General features: G+C 40.9%; 2 protein-coding genes across 2 annotated transcripts; both read left to right on the top strand.

Moving 5' to 3' along the window:
- Positions 1-5,531: 5,531 nt before the first annotated feature.
- LOC115206540 (lysophosphatidic acid receptor 6-like) lies at positions 5,532-11,929 on the top strand. The gene is made up of 2 exons (XM_029773652.1): positions 5,532-6,003; positions 10,700-11,929. The coding sequence occupies exon 2, from the start codon at positions 10,704-10,706 to the stop codon at positions 11,802-11,804; it is 1,101 nt and encodes a 366-aa protein (XP_029629512.1). The 5' UTR covers positions 5,532-6,003; positions 10,700-10,703; the 3' UTR covers positions 11,805-11,929.
- Positions 11,930-12,572: 643 nt separating this feature from the next.
- Positions 12,573-13,766, top strand: LOC115206542 (lysophosphatidic acid receptor 4-like). The gene has a single exon (XM_029773656.1). The coding sequence runs from the start codon at positions 12,616-12,618 to the stop codon at positions 13,507-13,509; it is 894 nt and encodes a 297-aa protein (XP_029629516.1). The 5' UTR covers positions 12,573-12,615; the 3' UTR covers positions 13,510-13,766.
- The last annotated feature ends 508 nt before the right edge of the window (positions 13,767-14,274 follow it).

The following is a 14,274-nucleotide window of genomic DNA, read 5'->3' as shown; positions in this document are numbered from 1 at the left end:
AGCTTTGTTGACTGGATCTACCCAACCAATCATATAGATCTCTATTACAGTAATGTTTCAATATAGAGAATGTGTATAGGGAGGAGAGGTACAGTAGAAAGAAAAGAGAGAGAAGTGAAAGTGTAAAGGATTTCTCAAATCAGTGATCAAAATAGGAATGTTTACTTATAGTGACTATATCAGTACTCTCATTCTCCCTTTGTCAAAAGTATATTGAACAGGTTGGTTTAGAGCGAGAGAGAGAGATAGAGAGAGAGAGTTCCTGAAACACCCCTGACATAACAAAGATGACGGGTTTCGGGGCGGAATGCGTTTTGTCCACTGAGCATTTTCCTTGAGCTCAAGTCAGACATCTGAGGTATGCAACATGTCCCTCCCTGAGGATGCAGTATTGTGTAACCTGGTTAGACATATTCCTACTCTCACTCTCCAAGCCCTGTCTTTCTAGTTCACAGGTCAAGAGTGCCGTTTGTAAACTCCAACCACAGTGTGGTTATCTGAGTCGAGCGATGGATTTAATCTGCCTGCTAAAGGCATTGTTAAAATTCCACACCTGAAGCCTGTTGATAATAATATGACACCTACTGTGGTTAACCATTAACTTATGCTCTAGGATAGAACATGTCTACAAAGTGCTTTTACGGACTCAGTCATAATGTATATCAACTCAGCTTTTTGTATAGATGAGAAGTGAGGAGGAAGAAGCGAGAGAAGGAAGTAGAGAGAGAGAGAGAGAAAGAGATGCTTGCTAGTGTTTCACCTCACAAGGGGCTGAAATAATTAAGCTCAGTCAAAGCTGTAAGGGAGAGTGGGCTTAGTTGAGCCATTTTTTACATTCAGAATCACTCCATCAAGGGAAATATAGTATTCTTTCTAACAAAGATATCTACATATATTTCAGGATGTTGTGTATCATTGGAAATAATCAGAATTCATGTAAATATTACAGTTTAAAAAAACATAGCTTGTCCAAAACAAGTGGTCTAGTGGCACAACAGGAAAGGGTAAGTTAAGCCGCCTACACATTTCTGTACTGAATGAAATATTTCCACTACCTTTTTAAAACCATGTCTTCTTTATTTCCAAAACACAATTCAACACAATCGCAATCCCTTTTTTGTCTTTTATTAATTTTAAGCAACTTTTAACACAGATTTAACACCTAACACACACTTTAAACTTAACTTTTTTTTTTTACACTTAACATAAACCAGGCTCTGTTGTTACCTCATATCCCAACAATAATGCCTTGCGTTATGCCTGTGAAGAAAACACTTTCATTTGATCAACTTGCCATTGGCTGAATTTACCCCATCCGCTGGGCAAAAACTGGTTGAATCAATGTTGTTTCCATGTCATTTCAACCAAAAAAATCTGTGTTGACATTGTATCAATGTGGAAAACTGATTAGATTTGCAAAAAGTCATCAACATAAGTGCATTTGTCCTTTTTTTTAACCCAAATTGTAACCTAATTTGTCCTAATCTGATTTACTAATCTATCCACTAGAGGTAAACCTAATTTGTCCTAATCTGATTTACTAATCTGTCCACTAGAGGTAAACCTCATTTATCCTGATCTGATTTACTAATCTATCCACTAGAGGTAAACCTAATTTATCCTACTGTAATCTGATTTACTAATCTGTCCACTAGAGGTTAACCTAATTTATCCTAATCTGATTTACTAATCTATCCACTGGAGGGAAACCTCATTTATCCTAATCTAATTTACTAAACTATCCATTAGAGGTAAACCTCATTTATCCTAATCGGATTTACTAATCTGTCCACTAGAGGTAAACCTAGAGGTAAACCTAATTTATCCTAATCTGATTTACTAATCTATCCACTAGAGGTAAACCTAATTTATCCTAATCTGATTTACTAATCTATCCACTAGAGGGAAACCTCATTTATCCTGATCTGATTTATTAATCTATCCACTAGAGGGAAACCTCATTTATCCTACTGTAATCTGATTTACTAATCTGTCCACTAGAGGGAAACCTCATTTATCCTAATCTGATTTACTAATCTATCCACTAGAGGTTAACCTAATTTATCCTGATCTGATTTACTACTCTATCCACTAGAGGGAAACCTCATTTATCCTGATCTGATTTACTAATCTATCCACTAGAGGGCAACCTCATTTATCCTGATCTGATTTACTAATCTGTCCACTAGAGGTTAACCTAATTTATCCTAATCTGATTTACTAATCTATCCACTAGAGGGCATTTGGTATTTCATTAGGATCCCCAGTAGCTGTTACAAAAGCAGCAGCTATTTAGGGAAACCTCGTTCACCCTAATCTGATTCACTAATCTATCCACCAAAGGGAAACCTCGCCCCAACAAACAAATGTGTTAAATAATGTTATTGTGCAAAACTGTTTTTTACAATCATTAAAGATTAAAGTCACAATTTCCATATGCAATTGACTAATAAAAAGCATTACTATTGGTTTAGTTTAGGCCTGGATTCAATCAGGTCAAGCGTTAACCAGCATAGCTGATGTTTTGGCTTAATCATGGTGATATCCACATGAATGTAGAAGTGTTTAGAAACATATACTATTATAATTTACAGTAAAAGTGACTCCAGATTGACACAATACATTATTTACCATTCATTTCTATTGGGCACAAAATAATCTGAAAGACAACAAACAGCAAATGCATCCAACAAGTTTGTAATGTCACAAGCTTGACGTAATCATTGCGTGCTAGGAATATGGGACCAAATACTAAACTTTTGGTCCCAATACTTTTGGTCCCCGAAAATGGAGGGACTATGTACAAAAAGTGCTGTAATTTCTAAACGGTTCACCTGATATGGATGAAAATACCCTCAAATGACAGTCTGCACTTGAACATCATAGTCATTGTATCGTTTCAAATCCAAAAGGCTGGAGTACAGAGCCAAAACAACCAACAATGTGTCACTGTCCCAGTACTTTTGAAGCTCACTATAGTTTATTAGGATCCCCATTAGCTATTGAACATGCAGCAGCTACTCTTCCTGGAGTCCACATAAAACGCACAAACACATGACTGAGTAAGGACCAGTTATGGACAAGAACAACATAAGATAATATTAAACGACATTAAAAGATTAATAAAATAAAAATAGAGTAATATATTGGTAAACCCCTGGTGATAATTAGTTAATTAAATATAATTAAGCCTAATTTACTGGTTACCTTCCACCTGCATCTATTGCTCCTGTAACAGGAGTCAGGTGGATCATGGTATTAATGTCACACTCTTGGCAGCCTGGGTGGAAATGTGATACAAGGAGTGTTAACTCAAAATATCCACAGTCACCTAATTGGTTATGTACAGTAGCTAGTCAAACAAAATGTTTGGTTAATTGTGTAAAGTTCAAGTGTCACCGCAGGTGACAAAAACTCAGTAGGTCTCTCGATCACTGTCTGTGTTGTACATGGTCTTGAAATATGACCTTAGGCTTTCACCTTGTTTCATTAATTGGACAAATGTGTTACCACATTCAGTATATTGTATCTTTTGCACAATGCACACATACAGTGCATTCGGAAAGTATTCAGACCCCTTCACTTTTTCCACATTTTGTTACGTTACAGCCTTATACTAAAATGTATTAAATTATTGTATTTCCTCATCAATCTACACACAATACACCATAATGACAAAGCAAAAACAGGTTTTATACATTAAAAAAATACAAATAAAAAAATGATTTACATAAGTATTCAGACCCTTTGCTATGAGACTTGAAAATGAGCTCAGGTTTACATTTACATTTACATTTAAGTCATTTAGCAGACGCTCTTATCCAGAGCGACTTACAAATTGGTGCATTCACCTTATGATATCCAGTGGAACAACCACTTTACAACAGGTTCATCCTGTTTCAATTGATCCTCCTTGAGATGTTTCTACAACTTGATTGGACCACCTGTGGTAAATTCAATTGATTGGACATGATTTGGAAAGGCACACACCTGACTATTTAAAAAAATAATAATAATAATTTTTAACCTTTATTTAACTAGGCAAGTCAGTTAAGAACACATTCTTATTTACAATGATGGCCTACCCCGGCCAAACCCAGACGACGCTCGGCCAATTGTGCGCCGCCCCAATCACGGCTGGATGTGATACAGCCTGGACTATAAAGGTCCCACAGTTCACAGTGCATGTCAGAGCAAAAACCAAGCCAGGAGGTTGAAATAATTGTCCATAGAGCTCAGAGACATCATTGTGTCAAGGCACAGATCTGGGGAAGGGTACTGCAGCATTGAAGGTCTCCAAAAGCACAGTGGCCTCCATCATTATTAAATGGAAGAAGTTTGGAGCCAACAAGACTCTTCTTGGTGGTTCCAAACTGAGCAATCAGGGGAGAAGGGCCTTGGTCAGGGAGGTGACCAAGAACCCGATTGTCACTCTGACAGAGCTCCAGAGTTACTCTGTGGAGATGGGAGAACCTTCCAGAAGGACAACCATCTCTACTCCAGCAATCAGGCCTTTATGGTAGAGTGGCCATCGCTCATCACCTGGCCAATAGCATTCCTACAGTGAAGGATGGTGGTGGCAGTGTCATACTGTGGGGATGTTTTTCAGTGGCAGGGACTGGGAGACTAGTCAGGATCGAGGGAAAGATGAACAGTGCAAAGTACAGAGAGACCCTTGATGAAAACCAACTCCAGAGCGCTCAGGACCTGACTGGGGCGAATGTTCACCTTCCAACAGGACATTGACCCTAAGCACACAGCCAAGACAACGCAGGAGTAGCTTCGGTAGAAGTCTCTGAATGTCCTTGAATGGCCCAGCCAGAGCCCGGACTTGAACCCGATCGAACATCTCTGGAGAGACCTGAAAGTAGGTGTGCAGAGACGCTCCCCATCCAACCTGACAGAGCTTGAGAGGATCTGCAGAGAAGAATGGGAGAAACTCCCAAAATACAGGTGTGCCAAGCTTGTAGCGACATACCCAAGATGACTCAAGGCTGTAATCGCTGCCAAAGGTGCTTTAACAAAGTACTCAGTAAAGGGTCTGAATACCTATGTAAATGTGATATACATTTTTTATATATATATACATTTGCCCAAAATTTCAAAAAAACATTTTTTTCTTTGTCATTATATGGTATTGTGTGTAGGTTGATTTGGGGAAAAAAACAATTTCATCCATTTTAGAATAAGCCTGTAAAGTAACAAAATGTGGAAAAAGTGAAGGGGTTTGAATACTTTCCGAATGCACTGTACACTAGGCTGAGAGGAAGTGTGACATGAGGCATGTAGAGTAGACCTTAATCGCTTTTCTAGACCAAATATGGATCACTGATCTGTAGAGGATTCATTCAAAAGTATGGGGACCCAGGCAATGATGACTAGTTTGACAATGACTGGAAGATCACTATTCAAATGAGGAAAAGTGAAGATGGAAAAGAAATGAGGATGTGGCTGTGGTGAGGATGTACTGTACTCTATGTCATAACGACATTTTCCTCTGCGCTACAGTATCAGACAGACTTTACAGTCAAAAGTCTACTTGTACTTTCAGACAAGAACGAGGGGGCAGTTTCCAGAGAGCTAGATTTCACCACTAGTAATGATATTTCAAACACACACATTCATTTTAATTGGCTCCTGACAGAGTACTCAAAATGTCCCCTTACAGTTCCTGTGGCTCAGTCTAGTGCAACTTTATACGAAGCAGCGACATTATATTCTACTGTTTCAGACTATTTTCCAGACAGTCACCCACTCGTATGTGAATGCAAACTAGACAACCAAAGCGGTACTAGCCTAGAGCAGATTGCAGGTCCAGTGTGGTTTGTGTAGTGCTTTTTGGAAAACAGCGTGCACAACAGGTTTCACTATCAATCAGAGGAATAAATATTGGCACGACATAGGCTATTTACTGTAGGTTAAAGTCTGTTTTACCAAACAAGGACTCAAAGCCATGAGGTTCAGCTCCAGTTGAGAGGAGATAATTATACCAACGCAATTTCGGTGAGTGTTTTTTTTTTAAGTAGACTACTGTAATGCTTTTGGACTGGAGTTTTTCACCCAGTTCTTCACTGTGCATGCATTAGTTAATCTCATTTTATCTTTACAATCACCTGCGGTTTCTGCCATGCTGTTGTGAGACACTGTGTCATATAATCCTAAATCATCTAGACAAATTCAAATGTCATGATCCCTACAACAATGGAAACACATTTTAAACTCATGCACATTCTACAAAGGGGAAAAAACCACGCTCTTCAGACCTATACATTCATTGGTTCAGACATCATGTTAAATTTAAACCTGCGACACTCAAATTAGTAAAAAAAATGTATGTATATCAACAATGGATTTTAACTCATTATTTTAATATACAGTAAATGTTCATCTTAATAGGATGCAAGCAAACACAATGTATTTGATCATTTTTTGATGGTGTTGAATAAACAGTCATAGCAGTAAAGGATAATTAAAGGATAGTTCCACCCAAAAACAATCTTTTGGTATTTGTTTCATTAGTCCATTGTTGACATAGTCCCAAAATATTTTGCTTGTCAGCACTCAAGTTTTCAAGGTATGTAGCTCTAAATCACCCTTGTATGATGCATTTTGCATCATAGTTTAATTTTTTATTTATTTAGCCAGGCAAGTCAATTAAGAACACATTCTTATTTACAGTGGTGGCCTACCCCAGCCAAACCCTAACCTGGATAACGCTGGGCCAATTGTGCGCCACCCTATGGGACTCCTAATAACGGCCGGTTGTGATACAGTCTGGAATCAAGCCAGGGTCTGTAGTGACGCCTCTAGCACTGAGATGCGGTGCCTTAGACCGCTGCGCCACTCGGAAGCACCATATGATGCTGGGTTTTACATCATATGATGCAAAATACATCATAAGGGATGATTTCTGTGTTTTGAAAGTTACATAACCTTTTGGGACTATGTCAACAATGGACTTATAAAACAAATACCAAAATATTGTTTTTGGGTGGAGTTTTCCTTTAACCTCTTGGTGGGCAACTATCTCCTTGTTTCCATGTCAACAGTGGACATACAGTTGAAGTCCGAAGTTTACATATACCTTAGCCAAATACATTTAAACTCAGTTTTTCACACTTCCAGACATGTATTCCAAGTAAAAATTCCCTGTTTTAGGTCAGTTAGGATCACCACTTCATTTTAAGAATGTGAAATGTCAGAATAATAGTATAGAGAATGATTTATTTCAACTTTTATTTCTTTCATCACATTCCCAGTGGGTCAGAAGTTTACATACACTCAATTAGTATTTGGTAGCATTGCCTTTAAATTGTATAACTTGGGTCAAACCTTTCGGGTAGACTTCCGCAAGCTTCCCACAATAAGTTGGGTGAATTTTGGCTCATTCCTCCTGACAGAGCTGGTGTAACTGAGTCAGGTTTGTAGGCCTCCTTGCTCGCACACACTTTTTCAGTTCTTCCCACAAATTTTCTCTAGGGTTGAGGCCAGGGCTTTGTGATGGCCACTCCAATATCTTGACTTTGTTGTCCATTTTGCCACAACTTTGGAAGTATGCTTGGGGTCATTGTCCATTTGGAAGACTCATTTGCGACCAAGCTTTAACTTCCTGACTGATGTCTTGAGAGGTTGCTTCAATATATCCATAGAATTTTCCTCCTCGTGATGCCATCTATTTTGTGAAGTGCACCAGTCCCTCCTGCAGCAAAGCACCCCTACAACATGATGCTGCCACCCCCGTGCTTCACAGTTGGGTGTTCTTCGGCTTGCAAGCGTGCACTTTTTCCTCCAAATGTAACGATGGTCATTATGGGCAAACAGTTCTATTTTTGTTTCATCAGACCAGAGGACATTTCTCCAAAAAGTACAATCTTTGTCCCCATGTGCAGTTGCAAACCGTAGTCTGGCTTTTTTATGGCGGTTTTGGAGCAGTGGCTACTTCCTTGCTGAGCGGCCTTTCAGGTTATGTCGATATCGGACTCGTTTTACTGTGGATACATATACTTTTGTACCTGTTTCCTCAAGCATCTTCACAAGGTCCTTTGCTGTTGTTCTGTGATTGATTTGCACTTTTCGCACCAAAGTACATTCATCTCTAGGAGACAGAATGTATCTCCTTGCTGAGCAGTATGACGACTGCGTAGTCCCATGGTGTTTATACTTGCGTACTATTGTTTGTATAGATGAACGTGGTACATTCAGGCATTTGGAAATTGCTCTCAAGGATGAACCAGACTTGTGGAGGTGTACAAATTTCTTTCTTGGCTGATTTATTTAGATTTTCCCATGATGTCAAGAAAAGAGGCACTGAGTTTGAAGGTAGGCCTTGAAATACATCCACAGGTACACCTCCAATGGACTCAAATTATGTCAATTAGCCTATCAGAAGCTTCTAAAGCCATGACATAATTTCTGGAATTTTCCAAGCTGTTTATAGGCACAATCAACTTAGTGTATGTAAACGTCTGACTGGAATTGTGATACAGTGAATTATAAGTGAAATAATCTGTCTGTAAACAATTGTTGGAAAAATGACTTGTGTCAGGCGCAAAGAAGATGTCCTAACCGACTTGCCAAAACTATAGTTTGTTAACAAGAAATGTGTGGAGTGGTTGAAAAACGAAGTTTTAACGACTTCAACCTAAGTGTATGTAATCTTCCGACTTCAACTGTAGTTGTAAAATGGTACTAAACATACACTGACATATTTATATGCATAGATAGGACAGTGGTAGGCTATAACCTAATGTGACATCCCACTGGGCAAAAACGGGTTGAATCAATGTTATTTCCACATCAATTCAACACGAAAATTCTATGTGATAACGTTAAATCAATGTGGAAAACTGATTAGGTATGAAAAAAAGTAATCAACGTAAGGGAATTTCATTTTTCACCCAACTTTTAACCTCAATCCAATGACATGATGACATTTTTTGTTGATTTCAAGTTGAATTCACGTTAGTTGAAAACTCAACCAAATGTAAATCCAAACTAGACTTTGAACTGATGTCTGTACCCTGCATCTGTGGGATGATAGTTATAGACAGTAGTAAACCCCTTGGTTTAGACAGGAGCAAAGAGGAGCTCCAAACTAAGACATGGTTCCCAACAGGCCTACCAAATGAATGATAGAAGTATACAAAATTGCTTTAATTTGACATATAACGATTTTGATGAGCAATGGTACAGTGCTGATTATTGATTGGGAAATATTTAATGTACAAAACCACAAATAGCTTGATTACAATGAGTTGCTACAGGCAAATAGAGAGATAGGCCAAGTCTTACTGATAGTCTATATAAAAGTGATTTCACTGCAAATCTAATAAAGTACCAATACCAGTTGAACACGTGATAAGTCATACTGCAAAAGGGTAAACTATTGACCTAACCCACTAAATAACAAGCTAATGTATCAGGCTATGGGAAGTCGTTTTTCTAACATTTTAAACACAACTCTGTTCCGATATCACAAAGGACAAAGAACAGTGGCTGGCGTTACCGTTTTATAAATAGGCCGTCTTTACTTTCACGCTAGTTCCCATCAACCCCTTAAACATGACAATCAAACACACACACACACACAGAACGTGTGAGAGGAAGAGTCGAAGAGAGAGGGTTTACTCATCCCAAAATCTGTCAACAAAAATAAGACCACAAATCAAGGAATGGAGGTCCATGAGAGAGTGTCAAATTTGGTCAACAAAACATTTACTTGCTAATTTGCTATGTGAGGCTTATTTGATCGAAAATACGTTTTGTAATGGTTAGTTTGTTACAAATGCACTGATATAGGTGGACTGACGTGGCATTTTGTCAACTTTGAAAGAAATTACTTTATATCTGAGTGTTGCCTGTTGTTCACACACGTATCTTCCCCTCTCATTGGATAGAATGGTCCCACCTGATCTTGCTGCCTCATGCCAGCCTTCCATCTTTGAGGACATCTTGACACTATAATAGTCCATCTTTGACTTGGCCCAAAAGAGGGAAGATCTCAATTTCAAACTCCTAACATCCTCTCTCCTCATCTCCTTTTCAAAATTCATTGGATGAGAAAAACAGATGTCTCGCCCCTCTGACCTTCTCCTCCAGTGGGATTTAAAGAGAGAGGACAGAGGACACATGGAGTGTGCGTTTGAGATCATCCCAGAATCTCAGATAAGATGCCTTTCCAAGAATGCCAATTCCTTTCCCCTTTTATAGGGTTACAGAGCAATTGAGTACTGCCACTTAGCAATGGACCTCTAAAAAGCTCCTACCTGGTACACTAAGATGAAATCAGTTACCGTCGCCTACTAGGTAGTAACACTATGCCTAGTCTATCCCCTCAAGTTAACATAACATGTAGCCTACAGTCAAATTTCAGTGATGCTTAAAGGGATAGTTCAGGATTTTGGCAATGAGGCTCTTTACCTACTTCCCCAGAGCCGGATTAACTCGTGGATACCATTTTTATGTCTCTGCGTTCAGTTTGAAGTAAGTTGCTAATTAGCGTTAGCGCAATGACTAGAAGTCTACAGGAACAGCTAGCATGCGGTTCCTGTAGACTGCCAAAATCCCAGGCTCTCCCTATAAATCTCTTTACTCTTGCACAGTGACCATCCTGATTGATGCCTCTAGTATTGGTTAAAAATCACTGTGTCATGAGTGAAATTACATTCATATGTGTATTTATTTCCCTCTCTGTTTGCAGTAAAATGGTACTGTGTGATAGCAAAGTGTGCTATATACAGTGGATTGTCTATGTCCCCACATTCATGGTGGGTCTTCCCCTCAACCTGGCCGCTCTGTGGCTCCTCCTCTTCAGGATGCGTCGATGGACTGAGTCCACGGTGTACCTCAGCAGTCTGATCATCAACGACAGCCTTCTCATCTTCTCTCTGCCCTTCAAGATGTACGCCTACGAACACACCTGGGGCCTGAGCATGGGCTTCTGCACCTTCCTGGAGAGCCTAGTGCTCGTCAACATCTATGGGAGCATCATACTGATCGTCTGCATCTCGGGCGACCGCTATGTTTATTTGCGGTTTCCAATCAATGGCAAGCATCTGCACTCGCCACGGAAGGCTGCCCTGCTATGCCTGGCCGTGTGGGTGATGGTATTTGCTTTCACCACACCCGTCTATGAGCTCCACAACAAAAACAACAACGACACCAGAATGGACAAAGGCAACGAAACCAAGTGTTTCCAGAACTTCTCCAGCGAAACCTGGAAGAAGAAATGGATCATCATCGCCATAGAGACAGTGTTCACAATCAGCACGGTTGCCATGGTGTTCTTCTCGGTGCGCGTGATGCAGATCCTCAGTGACATGCGGCGACTGAACCCGCTGGACGATAAGCTGAGGAACAACAAGTCTGTGAAAATTGTCCTGAGCAACCTGGTGGCCTTCCTGCTGTGCTTCATCCCCTACCACGTGGCCGCAGTCATCTACTTCCTGGCCAAGAACCGCACAGAGAACCCAGACATCATCAACCCCCTCAGAGACTTCGTCCACATCAGCATGTGTCTGGGCAGCGTCAACTGTCTGACGGACGGGGTCTGCTATTACTTCATCTTGAAGGAGAACCTGCTGACTGCCAGCAAGGAGAGGAGGATGTCCACTAGAGGAAACACAGTGGCGAGGCTCAGGGAAATCAACCAGCATCCAATGGACAACATCAAGGTCAAGGAACTTGGAGAGACAGGCTCAGACACCCAGGTCAATGGAGATCAATTGGACTTGCTAGATCGATGTGGCTTATCCCCTCTTGGCGCCTGCAGAGTGGAGAGCAGGATGGAGACGCTTCCCCTGTAGATGGATGGCTATCACTTCTATCTGGGAAATGGAAAACTCAGATCCCCACAGCAGACAGAGGAGACAAGTCGCTCGAAGATTGAATGAATGGCCAACACTTGGAATAAATGTTTTTAAATCAATCATCCAGCCTTCCATTGTATTCTCACTCATCACACGTGGCCTTTGGTTCTAGTCTTACCTCTTAGCTTTAGGAGGCTGAGATTCAAAGAGGTTCCACAGAATATCTCAGAGGGCATATCTAACACTAACTGATCTGATCAACAAAAGGCATGGGATTTACAACCCTGAGTCTTGTCATTTATTCATACTGAATAGAAGCTTCTACATAATTATACACTGTTCAGATATGGACTGTTCAGATGTAATCCACCCACTCTCAATCTAGCCAGTAAAGATGTGTACATCCAGACCATTTCAAATATAAAACGGTATTTAAATGTTTTAGACAGTTGCTCTTGATCAACACGTTTGTTTATAACTATTCACCACGAATAACTCACTTTTCGTTAAAAAAATGATCAGACTGTCCGTATAGGTCAGAAAGATCAGAGATTCTTCATGTTGATAGTTTGTTACTCAGACATGATTTATGTTGTCAAGATTCTTCAACCTTATCAGCAGAAAGAACAAAAGGTCCTTCCTGAGAAAAGAAAAATCACCCTCACTTCCTGTTTCAACACTTTCATTCCGGAAGTTAAGAACAGCTCAACCTGTATGCAGACTGCTCTGATAGGAAGTGGCAACCAGAATATTGAGTGAGTGGTTTGAAGTGGTGTCTGTCTCTTTTCAAATTACACGCACAGACACCATGAACAACAACGATAGTTTAGGAGCGCTCTCCTCTGAAGGGAGTTATGTGATGTACACAGCCTCTGCCATTGTGTACGGAAGCGTGGTGGCGCTGGGCCTGCCGCTCAATGCCGTGTCGCTGTGGGTTCTGCTCCGCCGCCATGGCTTGAAATCCTCCAGCGCTGTCTTCATGAGCCACCTGGCTCTATCCGACCTGCTGCTGGTCCTGTCCCTGCCCACCCGGGTCTACTTCTACGCCACGGGCACCTGGCCCCTGGGCATCCAGGCCTGCACAGCCACCACCATGCTGTTCCGCAACAACATCCGCTCCAGCGCCATCTTCATTACATTCATTGGCCTGGACAGGCTGCTGGCTGTGGTTTACCCTCTGAGGTCCCGCAGCTTCCGCACCACCACCAACGCCTGGAAGGCCTGTGTCTTCATCTGGCTCCTGATCGTGGCAGTCAACATTCCAGAGAGCCTCTACCAGATCAGTCAGATGCAGAGCTGTAATGCCACTAACGTCTGCTTTGAGTTTACTAATTATGTATGTTCTGTGGCGAATCCGATCGTTGGTTATGTGCAGTCCGGGCTGGTGTTCGCCATGCTGGGGGTCAACGTGGTCGCCACCTCCATGGTGTCCTGGAAGCTACGCGGGCACCTCAGTGATGCCGCCAGGGTCAACAAGATGAACGTCATGCTGATCTTCACCATGAACCTTCTGATGTTTATTGTCTTCTTCCTGCCATTCTCCATCGTGCTGACGCTCAAAATCAAAAAGGCTATCATGCCCATGTTCTGTCTGGCCAGCGTCAACTGTTGTCTCGATCCACTGTTGTACTACTTCTCTTTAGATGCTTTCTGGAAGAAGAAAGAGGGTTCTGACATGGATTTCTCAGACCAGATCACATGAAAGTAGATGAAGGGTGAGAACACAGTGAGTGAGAAACAACTATCAGTGGAGATAGTTTGAGGTAACAGCATCAAAATGTGTCCCTAAATACAACACAATTTATAGTTACATATAGAATGATGTTTTGTCAAATGACATGTTATAGTTGAGGTTTTTTTCGTAACAGTTCATCTCTTCTTCTGTAAGTTTAATTGAGCTCATCTGTACTTTTAAGATGTGCTAATAATTGTTTTATAGAATAAACATTTTACTGCTTATCTTTGTGATTTTGATGGTTAATAAGACTGAAGTCATTGGCATTTACTGTATGTAGGTTCTGTACATCGACCACACTGTCATTTCCCCAAAAGTACTAATAATTACTAAGGCTTTCATTCACATGCGGAGCCAGGTGCCCAACAGTTCCCTTTGTTGATTGGTTTGACCATCAGATAGTCATGTAACTTTGTTGATAATTCATGAAGTTTCTGGCTGTGGAGCCAGGCAGGCAGCAGCAGCCATCCAACAGCTCTGTGGCTCAGCGCCCTGCCATATGGAGGGAGTCACTATGGAGTCTAGTATAGGAAAGCCAGTGTAAAGGTGCCATTCAAATAAATTAATCCATTGTCTTCCGACCGGTGGCGCCACTCCTATGCGACACTTACCTGTGTGAAAAACAAAGCTGCTTTTCCACTATGCCCAAACCAGGTCAGTGCATGAGATTTTTTACACTTTCCCTTACTAAAAGACATCTCAGTGCATACCACAACTCTCCACTTTAAACAA

This window comes from Salmo trutta, chromosome 13, assembly GCF_901001165.1.
Source record: "Salmo trutta chromosome 13, fSalTru1.1, whole genome shotgun sequence".
In the NCBI taxonomy this organism is placed as follows: Eukaryota; Metazoa; Chordata; class Actinopteri; order Salmoniformes; family Salmonidae; genus Salmo; species Salmo trutta.
The sequence above is the reverse complement of the archived record's forward strand: the minus strand, read 5'-3'. Positions and strand labels throughout refer to the sequence as shown.